Source organism: Lycium barbarum, chromosome 4, assembly GCF_019175385.1.
Source record: "Lycium barbarum isolate Lr01 chromosome 4, ASM1917538v2, whole genome shotgun sequence".
Classification (NCBI taxonomy): domain Eukaryota; kingdom Viridiplantae; phylum Streptophyta; class Magnoliopsida; order Solanales; family Solanaceae; genus Lycium; species Lycium barbarum.
In genome coordinates this window covers 5740789-5756571 of record NC_083340.1, presented here as the reverse complement: position 1 = coordinate 5756571, position 15783 = coordinate 5740789, and the positions used below count along the sequence as shown (strand labels likewise).

At 31.9% G+C, this 15783-nt stretch overlaps 1 protein-coding gene across 1 annotated transcript; it reads right to left on the bottom strand.

The window, feature by feature from the left end:
• Positions 1-5845: 5845 nt before the first annotated feature.
• On the bottom strand, positions 5846-11011 carry LOC132637099 (uncharacterized). Its single transcript, XM_060354247.1, has 3 exons — positions 9860-11011; positions 6668-6785; positions 5846-6484 (listed from the first exon to the last, which is right to left on the bottom strand). Exons 1-3 carry the CDS (start codon positions 10547-10549, stop codon positions 5913-5915), a joined length of 1380 nt encoding a protein of 459 aa, XP_060210230.1. The 5' UTR covers positions 10550-11011; the 3' UTR covers positions 5846-5912.
• Between the last annotated feature and the right edge of the window lie 4772 nt (positions 11012-15783).

Below are 15783 nucleotides of genomic sequence, written 5' to 3'. Positions count from 1 at the left end.
ATCACAATACTTACTCATAGTATCTAAAGTCATTTTCTTTCGCGGTGGTTGTCTTATTACTTGGGAGTTGGGACTTGTTGAAATTATCAGCAGAATTTTGTATGTCCCTTTCTTGGGTAGAGGGAGCAATGTACGTAAGTTCAGGGCCATTAATTTATTCAACTCTTTGGCATTTTTCCATTTATAGTGTGTCACGGCTCTGTAACGGTCACAAATCACAATATTCATTCACAGTCGTCCTCTTACTTGAAGTTTGGTGACAAATTTTAAATGAATTTATGCACCGAGCCACCGATGGTGAAATATTAATATGCCACCCCCCTTATTCGACAAACTTTTACGTACATATAGTAATATATCTGCACAATTTATATCTATATATAATATAAAGCTAAGCGTATATAAGGTGATGTGACATTTCACTATGATCTCCATTGATACTTATCTTTTTTTCTCCTTTTTTTGAATTTTAATTGAATTTTTTATGCATAATCTACTAACTAAATGGCTTAAAAAAGCCTCACAAAATAAATGTTCATATCAGCCCACCTAGTACATGATCTTATTGCTAATTAACTTGGTTAGCATTAAAAGCAAATTAGGCTTCTTCACTCCTTCACCGCGGGTGTATTCGTGCACAATTTTTTTTTAACCGTTGTCTATTCTTTTAACAATTAGTACCATATTGATTCATAGATAATTACACCTCAAACATTTTGTAATTGACACGTTAATTACTAATCCTCTTTACTCAAACGCATCCTCTATTAACTTTTCTATATGAGTTATAATCTTTCCCTCCTCCTGTAATATTACAGATTCCTTCCCCTCCGTTCTCTTAAAAATTTCCGGTTCTTTTGTAAATTGTTATTCAATGTTATAGGTTCTTTCTTTTCTTCTTTTCTTACTTTCTTTATTTTAGCTAGATTTTGTCTTTTGCGATATGTATTCAAGATCTTTTCCTATGTGTTGGTTATATGTATTTGAGACATGTTCCAACTAGAAATGCTATAAAATTAGAATATTATATCAAAACTCTATAACAAATATGTGTCAATCATTTATGTGGAAGACTATTTGCAAAGGAGATGGAGTCGCTCTTCAAATTATGACTGCCCATTCCTATGAAGGTGGAGCTTCATTTCTCGGCATTGTAAAAGTCACAATATATCTCCTTACAAGCTCGCAAAATGTATGTAAAACTTGATGAAGTACAGTACTATTCGATTGTATTTTTTATTCTAAGTGTTGTGGCTAAATCTTTCAATATATGACAGAGAAAGAGGGGGAGCAGATAGGTCGGGAATTCTACGTGAGATATGTTTCAGTGGCAATGAAAGGGAGGAGAAATGGAATTGGGTATGGTTTCTATTTTTGAGTTGGAAAACAAAGAGCTTGACGGGTTGAGCTGTTTTTTATTTTTATATGCATCTTTCTTTTTCCTTTCCCGATACAATTAAAACAATGAAAAAATTTCATGTGAACCGAAATAATGAAAATACTCTGCATAAATTGAGTGAATTTTTATGGCAGCAAATATTTTTTTCTTGGCACTAAATTATGGAGTTCGTATGAAGACTATCGTAACCTCTAATCAATTCAAAAGATTATTCAGTGAAAAAGGAAAAGAATGGTCAACTCGATTCCACCTTTTACAAGTCTTCTAACCAATTATATTGTTGTATATATTATCCTATATTATCTAAAAATTATGTTGATCAATTTCATGAAATTCACTTTTAGTTACTGTGATAATTATCTTTTGAGTTTAGAAAAAAATGAAAAGATAAGGTGTCAAAAAATATGTAAGTTAAAGTCTGTTTTATATTTTCAACGGCTTAAAGCGGTTTCACTTTTAATTACTCAAATTCTTACTTCATGTTATATATATAAGCGTAGCTTTCTAAACTAACCATTTTTACAAGTTTAAATTTAATATACTTTTCACAATAATAGTTTTTTTTTTCCTGCACTGTAGTTCCCCTATTTTTATAGGGTTATATTTTCATGTCCACTTATATAATTTTTTTAGCATTTTATGGGGTTATATTTTTCATTAATCACTTCGTAGTTTTCATTTAAATATCACGTTTATATTTTGAAATATTTTTAGGTGTAATTCAATTAGCTTATAAATATAGTCACCTTCACTTTATTAGGGATTAATGACGGGTTATCAGCTAAGTATGAACCTTTTTGAGTCTTTATTTGCATGATTCTCTTTTTTTCAATATCCTTTGTCATTTTGTTTGTCTATGTAAATAAGAGAGTTAAAAGGTTATATATAACTTGGATTTTCTTTATAAGAATTAAGGTAACTTTACTATTATTTTTTTCAATCTTTAGGAAGTCGTACTTTTGCAATGAATCTTTGAGATATAATCTGAAAAGTTGTCACATATCATTACCAAGTACAATAGATCACACATGGATTCTAAATTCATATATGTTGCATCATTAGCATTTTTGTTGTATGTGCTATTTCGAGATCATGAGTTTATAATAAATTGTTTTTTTCTCAGTTAAACTACTTAATTGATTACCGATCAATTTATATCGTCAAGAGAAAAAGATAAGTGTTACTCACCAACTTAATGTAAAAGGAACTCTTATAGAAAGTAATGATTTTATTTTATTTTTTAAAAACATTACTCCATTACATAGATTATTTAACAATATTTTACTTTTAAATTTTTTATAATGTAAGGACTCCAACAATTTATTCACTCTCTATTTTAAGTTCTCATGCTTCACGGCCGTTTGGTCAAACTTCCAAAAATTACTTATTTTATAATACTTTTTTTTTTCAAATATGTCAAAAATAAGCACTTTAAGAGAATAACAGTTAGAATTTAGACAAAGTATTTAAGAAGCGCTTTCTAAACTGTTTGTGTTGGGTCACCTTAAAAATTATTATTTGAATTGACAAATGATTGTATTGTATTTAATTAAGGTAGGCAAATGAGCATAGAAGAAAGACAAGTTAAATTATATACAAATAATTGTGTAATTTTTTTTTAAGGACAATTTCCTGAAAAAGTTAATTCTGCTTATGTTTCTATTTCCAGGAAGCGGTTACAAATTTTTACTTTCTTTCCCTGTAGAAATACTTTGTGTCATTACTCAAAGGCACTTTTTTTTTCTTTTCAAAAGTCAAGTCAAAGATCTTAACTCTCCCAAAAAGTACTCTTTTATTTGTGAAAAAACACATATAATTTTTTTTAAAAAACCTAAAGCAATAAGTCTTTTGATATAAATCCTTACTTGCAATAAACAAAGTTAGTGCAATTCTAATTTCTAAGTCTTTTAGGGATGCCAAACAAAGTTAGTGCAATTCTAATTGCTAAGTCCTATTACCAGGAACTCTACTCAAGCTATATAATGTACCGAAATTAGGACCTAAATGGCAATAAAATTACCATTAGCGTTATGTTTGACATTTTTATGTGATTTTTATTCCAATAGGCATCAACGTGAATATTATTTCTACGGTCCTCGATGGACTGTGTTTGATCAATTCATTGTACGTTTCTATTTTTACATAAACAATTTGTTACTTAAGATTTTGCCGATGCTAGGAGTTATTTATAGATAAATATGACTTCTATTTCATGCCCAACAAGTTAAAAAGAAAGAAAGAATGAGTAGCTAGCAATTATTTCTTCATCTTACTTTGAAAGTTAGCAAGATATATATGAACAGCTTCCTTTTTTCTTCATTCAACATAGTAGAAAACTAAAATGGAGTATTTGATATTAGGCAGTTAGGTAAATTGCAAGTTATAAGCTATGACTAGCAAGAAGATGGAGTACTAGAAGAAATGAAGAAAAAGAAATGTTCCTTGGTCTGTACTTTGCCACTATCTGAAGCTTAAGAGCCAAAAAGTCATTCGTATTATGCAATCTAAGAATCTCACAAATATTAGAGGCATTAATAGCAAAAAGGAGAAGTTAAACATCTTTTTCACGTCTGCAATCTGCATAGCTAATTGAACTTGTCTTTTACTAATATTTTGACCAGTGTCAATGGAAACCAAATACAAAGAAAGGTCAAATACACTTTCATCCCTTCATTTTTCACTTGGTGAAAAGAACGCCTTACATTTCAAATTACACCTTGTGACCCCCCACCAAATGCAAGTTATCATAGAATCGGTAAAAATCTCTTTAAAAAAATATCTTGTTGAAGGTGCAATTTGTCCACCTTGAAATTACTCAACACAAAGGGTGTGTTCAGTATGGAGGAAAACCTTTTTCTGGAAAATGTCTTCCAATTTTCTCATTTTCGGTTGGTCAAAATTTTTAGAAAAGATTTTCGTTAGAGAAATGTCTTCCTCCCCATCATCATAGTATTTGTCTAGATTATACACAAATGCTTTTAGAATAATATGTCATGCTTATGTCACACAATAAAATAAGTAAGAAACCCACTTATTTCATAAAAAACATTTTTCACGAAAAAAATATTTTATTTCGTACCGAACACACCCTAAGATGAAGGAAAAACAGAGCGGGGTACGTGAGCTAGTAGTAGGTGCAATAGTATTTTGTACCATCTTACAATTCTTGATCCACCTCTAACTAGGAAAAGGTATGGAGTATGGACTAGCCAAGGAGAGTGAAGGTAGGAGAACGTAACAGTGTGCCGTGTGATTTTAAAGGAAGATATTATATAAGCCCATATGAAAGTCAATTTTGTTAGTTCTACATCTGTTTTGGCTACAAGGGCTATTAATTGGGAATTGATTTATGCTGTCACTTTTATTAGTTTGGACTTTTGGCTAGAGCACCACAACATTTCCTCTTAACTGTTGGAGGAAATGAAGAGTACGTTGTCAAAAGAAAGATAAAGATATATTGTGAGTTTTCTACGTTGGTAATAAATTAACTATCTTTTTATGTGGTCTGTGACAACTTTTACTTTTGAGCTATTTGAAGGGTTGAGTTACACCTAGTGTTTGGCTAGAGCACCACAACATATTCCTCTTAACTGTTGGAGGAAATGAAGAGCACATTGTCAAAAGAAAGATTAAGATATATTGTTGAATTTTCTACATCGGCTGGTGATGGATTAATTGTCTTTTTATGTGATCTTTGACAATTTTTACTTTTTGACCTATTTTAAGGGTTGAGTTATGCTCAGTGTTCATTTTCTTATCATGGTATCATTTCCTCTTGTCTTGAAACAAAAAACTCTCAAAATCCCCTGAATAAGTAAGGCCTCGTGATTCCCCAAACCAGCGCACGAATCATCACACACCACCAACCAAGCATACCCATCCCTATTCTGTCTTCACCGATGTAGGACCCATCTTATATTGTCCATGCTCCAAATGTGTATCCTTGGATGCACGGTGGAGTGTTGAGTATCCCGTATCGATAGGTGGAGGGATTAATTGTCACCTCTTGGATTAGCTTTTCAGATTGAGGTTTAATGACCATTTTTTTATTTGCTTAACCCTGTAAAGAAAGACCAGGATGCAATTCTTTCCAATTTGATATCCTTATTTTTGCATGCAATGATTGTTAACATTCACTATCAAAATCACCTTCTTATGAGATTGGATGAAAAGAAAGACATTAGCAAGCGATCAACTAGAATTTAACATAACTTGATCCAGAAATGGAGTACAACCAAAGTTCTCTTCTAATTCAACATTTCACCATCCTTATTTCTCTGAGGGAGAGAAAAAGGAATGAATTCAACACTAACATCTCCAATTCAAAATTCATCTAGATCATTTCCACAAGGTGGTCTCAGGCATTCTAGCTAGCCATATTATTCTTCTGCCAGCAACAGAATGACAAAAACAACATTGAGAAATTGAACATAATGCTTCCCTATTTCCCCTAAACTCCCTGTTAACTATGCTATGTTATTACCATTCCACTGCCATGCAACTACACACACTGCTAGCTGAAGATGATATCAATCAAGAGCTCATTAATCAAAGATGCAAAGACTTCAACTTCCAATTCCAATATCAATTCTTGTTTGTCTAACTCTGTGTTCTTCCATTCGCCTCGGCTATCAATGGCCCGAATGTAAGCCATCCTGTTTCCTTGCACCTTCCAATCTAACAGTACATCGATCGGTTTCCCATTTATCCAGTCTTTTGCTACTTGCAACAGCTTGTTCTTGAATTCATCAAATTCATAACCTCTTGTTTGCTCTTTTGAATGTTCACAGGCATTGACAATCCTCTCCTTAAAGAAATCAAAGAGTAATTTCTCTGCTTTTAGTTTTAAGCTGTAAGATGGCATTGAGGCTTTCAACTCTTTAACCAAATTTAATGCTTTGTTTTCAACTGTCTGTTTGTCCTCTTCTTTTTCTTCTTCCTGATCAACTTCAGTTTCCGAGGAATTGGTGAGTATGGATTCGCTCTCTGATTCTGATGACGTGATTCGTTTATCTAAGTTTAGTGGTTCCAGTTCAGTGAGACACTCGAATCGTTTGATCTTCTTGATGAGTTTCTTGGTAGTTCCTGATACAATATATTAAGATCTTTAGTTTGAATAACCTTATAGGAAATAAATCTTACATTTTGATACCCCTGTAACGTTTAACAAAAAACTGGCTGGCTCTGACTACCTTGCAGAGCAAACAAAATATCCCAAATTATACCGCTTGTATGAACCAACAAACTTTCGATTGATTAGTGATTTACCTTGGACACGACTTAATCTATGCTGGAAGGGTGAAGAGACCTCGTCTTCATCATCAAATGGACAATCCAACGTAGACACTGGACTAAACTGTTCTTTCTCTTCATTTGGCCAAAGTTTCTGTAAAATAACAAGGAAAATGAATAAATCTTTGAGGATTAGTTTCAAGATTAAACAAGTAAAAAACCAAATATTGGAAGCAAAGCTTTTACTAATGACATTTTTATTTTATTTTTTTAATTAAAGAAAGATAAAAGACAATAAATGATCAAAACATAGGGGGCTACAGATCCAGCATATCTCTTTACTGTACTATGGATTTTGTTTAATCGCTCTCAAGATGCTAACTAGTATGGCCCCTACCTTAGCTAGAGTGTCAATATAGTTTCATAAATGCTAGTGTCAATATACTTTAGTCACTTGAATTTATTTGTTAGTTCCACTTCAATGGGATGTTGACAATGAAGAATTCTCACTTTTTCTGAAAAAAGGATCCATCTTCATATCACTAGAATAAAAGAAAAAATACAGAAGAAAGAGGGGTAAATTTCTCGAATGATCGGTCACTCAGCCTAGTGAAATTAACTACGTAATAATATTACTTATCTTATTTTTACATTAATAATAAAGCCACTCAGCTTATAATCTGATTTCTAAAAAATAACTCTTACTAAAAAATGAATTTTCTCCACCAGAATCCGACTTCGACAGCCCAACAGAATTAAGAGTTTGTTTGAATAAGCTTATGACTTTTGATTTATTTTTATTATTTTGGCTTAAAATAAATGCTTTAAACACATTTTTGTCTAACCCAACACTCCAAAAGTGTTTAAAAGTACCTAAAACATAGACCCTTTCTCTTATTTCCCCAAAAATTCATCGATCAAAACCATCCTATTTCTAGAAAATGTTACCTTAAACTAGATTACTAGAATTTTGGAATCTTCATTAAAAAAGTTCCCCATCTCCCAGTGTAATTTCTTGAAAAAGGGGGAGATAAATAAAAAGTATAGGAAAGATAAGGTCAAGTTTTATTACGAGGAAGTCAACCATTCTCTAAGGATGTTTATACCGTAAGCAATGGACACACACCCCTAAGTCAACTTCACTACGAGACAAAGTATGTGACTTCTGTCTACCCATATTGAAATTAGTATTTCCAAATAAAACTACCACCATGATCAAATCCAAAAGAAAAAAAAATAAAAGAAGTAGGAAAAGGGAATTTCAGATCAATAAGATGTTACTATTTTATTTTGAGTGACTAACTTATTGACTAGCGTTTATAGAAGCTTTTATTCTGAGGAAACATATAACCAATTTTGAGCTAAGGTCCAAGCATAAAAGATAATTTGAAATATTAATGTTCTCACATGCTATTAAATATTATGTTTTTTATGTCCAAACAACCAAACTATCACCTTTTTCCTCTTTCCTTCTACGTGAAATGATTTGCAAGTTATTTAAAACATACCCTACGCACGACCGACACAAGTTCAATGTGATGGAAATCATATCTTCTCATAATTTTAGATTGCCACAATTAAAAATGTGTCTAAAGTATTATTGTGCACAATAATTAAAGAATTTTGTATACGAAAAAATCTACTCCGTATTTTCTTTTGAAGAGTTAACATAGATCTAATTAAGTTATTCGAACTCCTAGTACTACAAAAGATTGTAGTATCTTGATTACTACGTACTACATCATACGAGAACTTAAAAACTTATCTTCAACATCGGGTAAAGAGTTTGTGGATCACCAGATATATAAATTTGAAAGGACAATAGAGTTGTTTTAGTAGAAATAACGTGTACTGTTAATCTTTTGACTTTATTTTTAAAAAATAATTATTATCATAGAGTTTTATATTTCACAGATGAAACTTGATACGGTAACTATTTTCTAATTACAGAGCGGGAAATGACTATTTGTGAATTTTATATAATAATGGAACTAACTTTACAAATTTTAGTATGAGAAAATGACATTTTCATTCCTGGTTTAATGCAATCAACGAATTGCTATCACTGGAAAAAAAAAAAGAGAAAAAAAGAAGAAGAAGAAGAATTGCTATCTACAATAAAAAATGGTGAGGGTCAAAGAAAGGGGGTCCCGGGTATTTTTGGAAATACAATAAATGCAGTAGTGATTTGCTGTCTCGACTACCACGAAAACAATGCTAGTCTAACATACAGGGCCGTAGATCCCGCTAATCGACAAACACGTAGCGGGATCTGCGCCGTTGGATCACCTGATTGTAATTTAGATGTCAGTATCGAGAAGCATGTGATAGGACCCCAAAAATACCCCGCACGTGTATTCTCCATAGTTACCCCCAGTAGTTCCACCTGTTTTCGCTCCTTCCTTATCGCTGTGAAAATTCATTTCTCTAGGAAATTCTCATTTTACAAATATTAGTTCAAATTTCTTACACAACCTTTTTTTACTATATTTCAAAATTTTGAATTCACCAAGACTTAAATTTTACCTTGAGAATCGAACTTTATTTAATATTTCTAAGTTGAACAAGTAATTATACCTCTAATACTTACTAAGGTTTGTCATCATTTTAACCTTTTTACACTATTTTAATCCAAATACCATGTTCAAAAGTTTAAACTGATTTTACCGCTACAATGCAAATTCAAACTTGAAACCTAACAAAACTTACTAGGACTCTAGGAGTATGTATAAGAAAAAATTCTTATGCTTGAAGTACTCACGTTAAAACACTTAGTATAACATTCATTAATGATCATCGTTGCTTTATTAGAAGCTAGCAGTAAGACTTCTATCTTGCCGCCCTCTCTAGTAATAGCTTCTAAAATTATGTTTTACATAACTAATAAATAACTAGGTTAGAAAGGAGGAGGAAAGTCTCAACTACCACACTATTACTGTACCAAACACATAGATTAGTTGAGTGGCTCGACGATACTCACAATGATACCAATACTATCAAGAAAAAAGTAGCTATTATGTTGGGATGTCAAAAATTAATTAAGTTTAACTCTCACAAATAGAAGTTTAATAATTTGATAACTAGCTTAATAAGTTCAGTTTGTTCTTTTCTACTTCTGTTGATTATGTAATGAAAATATGGTTGGAACTAACAATGCAAGTAATATGATACTCTTAGGAATCAAAGAAAGAAAACATGAAATTTTTTTATTTTTTTTTTAAAACTGACCTTTGTGTTAGGAGAGTTGGTAGTGCTACCATGACTACTTATGGTTGACTCAAGAGAATCATCACTGGTAGTTGCGCCAACTCTTTTGCTGCTAATCACATTCTCCGTTGAATTAACCTCCGAATTACCACTTGAAGTTTGCAGTGAATTATCACCACTTGAAGCAGTAAAATCACTATCTGTCCAACTATTATTACTGTCACTTTTACTCTTACTCTCAGTCATTGAGCTAACAACCGGCGGTTTTAATTCCTCTTTATCTAACCGGTTAAACGAAGTCCACCAGTAAATCTCCTTATGATCACCTTTCTTCCAGAAACTTCTTTTCAGTTTCCTGGAAATACTCCTCGGAAAAATCGTCTTCATCATCGGCTTCTTCTTCTTCTTATTCGACGATGCTCCAAGGTGTTTCACGGCGTTAATCACCGCCACAGAAGCTTTCTGAAATGCAGAAACCTTCGTTGACGGCGGTGATAGTTTTTTCTGAAGTTCAGGTTTAATATTTTTCTTGTACAGTGCTGGTTGATACTTGTTCTTCAGGTCGATTTCGAGAAGAAATCGAACTGTAGTACAGCATTGCCTTCGAGGATATGATCGAAAACCGCTTGATGAGCATGAACTCAAGTCATCTAACAGGTAATCTTTTAGCATCAATTGTTTTGGCATTGGTTTCATCAATTTCGAATCCATAATAATCAAACAGTGGTAAAAAAAAAAAAAGTTGCTAAAATTTGAAATTTAACAGACAAAAGTGTTGAGGAAATAATAGTAGAGCATTGAATTAGAAAGGACAGAATGCATATGGAGAAGCTAAGTTTAGTAAAGACAGAGAAAGCTCATTGAGGAAAGCTGTTAGTGTTTTGCAGCTTTTACTGATTGATAACAGTGCAAAATAGTGAATGAAAATTTAAGAGGGGGCCGGCCAATGGGTGTAACTTGAAGATCTCAAGGAAAAAGATAAAACAATTGGCTATAACTGGCAAAATTAAGGGGGTTTTTAGGACAGAAATGGGAGTTGTAGTAGAAGTAGAAGAAGAAGCATGGATGCTTCTTGTGGAGGTTTTTTGAATCTCAAGTTTGATTAAATTAATAGTTTTAAAGATTTGAATTTAGTTTAATTACTGAAACTAGCTGGTGATTTGATTGCAAATCTCAGCTTGTTAAGACTTGGAACTGACCATTGGTTGACCTTGTTAGATTTAAATATTGTGTGATTTCTTCCACGCGCTTGTCAGTTGTCCTGCGCGTGCAGCGACTATTCTGCATGGCATTAAATGTCTACTGAATTGTTTGCACTATATTGTGTTTTGAGAACATGCTGGGAAATTTGCTACTGATGCAGGAAAAAAGTACTGTACACATCTTGCTCTGAGTTTCAGTTTAAACCAAGGCCATATAACAATAACAAGTTTACAACAACAACATCAGTTAATCTCACAAATGGGGTGCGAGGAAAATAGAGTGTAAACAGAATTTACTCCTATCTTGACAGATAAAGAGGCAAACCTTAGGCCATGACAATGTGAAAAATATTTACGGAAAAGGCTCAAATATGCCATCGAACTATCAGAAATGGTTCATTTATGCCACTCGTTGAAAGTTTGGCTCAAATATGCCACTGCCGTTACCTTTTGACACTCCGCAATTAAAAAATGAAAAGTCAATAAAACTAAATTGTTCTTACGTTAAGCTATTCTTTTTCCTTTCAAAAGATGCATGTTAAGAAATAACATTTATTCCGCTTAATTTAATGAACCTTTTTATGAAATCGATATTGCAATAACCTTTTCATGTTAAACTTAACTATTTTATCCTAAATTATGTAAGTTATTAATTATCCCATATTTTGCAAAATATTTAATAATAAAAAAAGTGAGAAATATACTTTTGCAATTGTTTACTATTATTACTGTTTGGAGATTGTATTTTCGTTAACAATAGTTTTTTTCAAACATTTTCAGAATATATATATGAAAATAATCTTCTATAGTTTCTTTTTTAATATAATTTCAAATAAGTTTAACGGAAAAGGCTCAAATATGTAACGGCAGTGGCATATTTGAGCCAAACTTTCAACGAGTGGCATAAATGAGCCATTTCTGATAGTTCGATGGCATATTTGAGCCTTTTCCGTTGGTTTAATTAGGATTTATTTTGGCTGGTTTTCATTTAAGTGACGTGGACCAATAAATTTTTGCCACGTGGCATATCTGGTATTTTAAAACCACCGTTAGTGAATAATGGCATGGATGAGCCAAAAAGGTAACGACAGTGGCATATTTGAGCCAAACTTTCAACGAGTGGCATAAATGAGCCATTTCTGATAGTTCGATGGCATATTTGAGCCTTTTCCGAAATATTTATACGAACAAATTATTCAAAAATAATTGATATCGAAGAATAATTTGGTAATCTGAAAAAGGATGGGTAATATATGTTGAAACCAATATAATTAAATGTATTATATAGAAAAAGAATTATAACAATGGAGTTGACGAGGGGGCGGATTTACAATTCTACATACGAGTGCGGCAAAATTCAAAAGTTTATGCCCGAGTTCTGTATTTGTGTTAAAAATGCACTAAATATGTATAAGTAATTTATCTAGCATTTAGTAAACTGTATGATATAGAATTCAAAAGTCACAAACTAAAAATCTTGGTTCCACATCTGTATTCGGCCCAAGACCAACTTGCACACATTTGAATTAGGTTGTAGCACCAAAGGATACAGAAGACGAGGATGACTTGGTTTTCTTAAAGATCTTCATGGCTACTTAAATATTTTTGATAAAACCCCAAATTTAAGATGAATTTAAGCAGAGAAGGGTTCCTTAGATCTTTCAAGTTTAACCCGAATTGTCTTAGTTAATGACCCGAATTATGTTAGATTTAGTATGTCATTGACATTCCCATTGACAGAATTAGTTGGTGGATCTGCAAATACAAGTTTGAAGGAAATTATTTTATTTGATCCACATCTTTTTGTTGACTTTCTGTCCAAATTAAAAGACCTAGTTCTTCTTGAGCTTTGCCTTAGACATTATTGACTTTCGTATCTCAATTTCTAATTACAAGGATAGAATTTTAAAATGAGAGTTGCTAAATTGTCATACCAATTTGATCCAAATTTGGCCACACTTATGTAAAAACCACCATAACCTCGATTGTATAATTTTAAATCAAGATAAACTTTGAGAAGAAAAGATAAAAATGACATTAAGTAAGCATAAATTATTAAATTTCACCTAAATAGTCATATGAATTTACCTCATTTGAGCCATTTTGACCAAAATAGTGTGGCAAAAAGACCTTATTATTTTAAGATTGAGCTAAAAAAGGCCAGTATCGTACTGACAAATGCTAAAAGAAAAGCATAACAAAACTATTTATCTTCATAAATTTCATCAATACCTAGCTACATTTGTGTATATAACAGTTCATCTTTCTGACTATATACTCCATGTGACTAATACTTTTGAAATTTTATTGCACCCAATAAGTTTGTGAAAGTTGTCGACAGTGGAGTAAATTGATATCAATGACATTGAAAAGTCCCCAGTATTTAATTAAAATTCAGTAGAGACGATGAGCGGTAAGTATAACAGAAGACCTTTTATCTATACATACACTATTAGAAATCCTTATATGCACGATGGTATGAGATATTGTGTGATCTCCAATAAACAATGTAACTTCCCTCTGTGTGTGTGAATTTATGAAATATTATGTTAATAAAAGAAACAGTTATTTCAGAACTCTTCATGTATATTTCAAGTTAGCCGCTACTCCTATTTACTTTTGCCCGCTACTCCTATTTACTTTTGACAGTTTTTTCTAAACGCAACACGTAATACTGATTAGATAGGAAGAAAAATATAATTAAACTAAAAAGTCTCTCATCAAATCGTTTAAATTAATGTAGTCTATGTATAATGGTTCAGAAAAGTAAGCGGTAAACCCAAACTGTGACTATTTTGCTAAAGATCCCAATTAGAAAACTCAAAACTTTTTGAGTCCTAAAACAACAAAAAGGGGTAATGGAGGGAGTAGAAATTTTGACCATATAACTAGTTATCACAAAGACGAACCAGTGTAAAAAGGGTGGGTTAGGCGGAATGGCAAAGTAGCTGAATCAGTAAATGCGTGGATAATTCGCCCAAAAGTTACTTGAATTGAATAAGATGGCGAAATAATAATGTTATGGTTAAATTTGCCGCTCTAATCACATTTTATTTTTTATTATTAATTTTCAAATAAAATTACTCAATCCAGTATATCAAATAAAAAAAGTTATAAATATTCTGACAAATTTTATTATGGGTCAATTTGGACGATATATATTCAGCCTGAATACCAATTTCTAGATGGATTGCATTGGACTGAACTTTGACTTGCAATCCAAGCAAACTTGAACGGATTGAATAGATAATATTTTCATGAGCTAATACCAGCTATTATTCTCAATTATGTCAAAGTATGCATGTGTCGAAAACACAGTGATCTTTTTAGTTCTTCTTTTTGTTTTTTTATAGGAGTGGAATGTATTGACACGACTGGTGATAGAATATTTTTGATAGTGATGAAAATTGTCAAGGTCTGAAATAATACTTCCTCTATCCATATTTTATGGCATGACTAATTGGAGAGTAAACAATTTATAAGTTAGTTGGGATTTTAAATATTTCTAAGGTAAAAAATTGTACTGTATTACTTTATGTGAAAATTTTGAATATGTTAATATATAGGAGTAGTTTAAATTCAACATTTTTTTTTTTTGTGGGAAGTAAGGTTTTTGAATTGGGAAGGATCATTTAAAAATGGGAAGCCCTCCTCTCTCTCTGATTCTGTTTACGATAAGTTGACACTTGCATGAAAGGGATTTCCAAGATAATGAGGTGTGTGTCTTAAGTAATGATGATGTTTGATTTTGAGTTTCTAGTAGTACTAGTTAGCCTTCTAGGGAGTCTCTATGAGAGTGTTGTGATTTCTCCAATCTCTGTGTTGCAGCCTTCCGCTAAACGTGCCATATGCCCCAAATTCACAAATACGTGCCCTATGTTAGCGCATGCAGCTAGTTCCTCATCTATCCACCCTTTTCCCCTCATTTTGTTATCCGATCTCTAACATCTTCACCTCAAGTTTGTCTTCCATGTGCCTCGGGGCAGATGTAAAGCGTAAGGTTTGAATTTCATTCGAATTCAATAGTTTTAATTTCAATTTTATATGTGGTCAAACAAATATTACTCCCTCCGTTCCGTTTTAAGTGTTTACGTTTGACTAGCCACATAGTTTAAAAAATAAAGAGAGACTTTTGAATCTTATAGTTCTAAATTAAAGATATGTATAATATACTATAATGCCCTTGGAATCTTATAGTTATAAAATTGTCATGTAGAATGTTTGAATTATCAAACTTACTAAATATAAAACCAAAAAAGAAAGTAAGACACTTAAATTGAGAAGGATGGAGTAATGCTTTATTATAAATTCAGTAAATTGAATTATGAACTTTCTGTTGTGTCTCGAAATTATAAAGCTTAAATCCTAATGTTACATTTAATTTTTATATTATCTTTTTTTGGACAATTGTTTCATAAATGATCTCTTTTTTTTTTATTTTTTTATTTCTCTTGCAATTTGTTGACCTTCTAGACCACAAACTAAAAATCATCTTTGAGCAAACTGAAAAATTTTGTTAGAAAAATTAGACCCCAATTACAGCAACTACACGTCAATCCTAAACAATTTGGGATCAGCTAAAAATATTACATAATAAATTAATTCATTAATTATAAATTCAGTAAATTAATGAATTATGAACTTGCTGTAATTCATAAATATGAACTATATGAATTATTGATACCAAGCATTTGTAGTTCTTTCTAGACAACTTCGTTTGATCTCAAGCAGCCTTCTCACATT

Bases quoted from the DNA above. Each gene is read 5' to 3' on its own strand.
- LOC132637099 (XM_060354247.1), bottom strand. From the start codon at position 10,549: ATGGATTCGAAATTGATGAAACCAATGCCAAAACAATTGATGCTAAAA. The intron at 6,786-9,859 runs GTCAGTTTTAAA...GTTATTTTACAG, and splicing joins CCAACTCTCCTAACACAAAG to AAACTTTGGCCAAATGAAGA. The intron at 6,485-6,667 runs GTAAATCACTAA...ATATTGTATCAG, and splicing joins TAGATTAAGTCGTGTCCAAG to GAACTACCAAGAAACTCATC.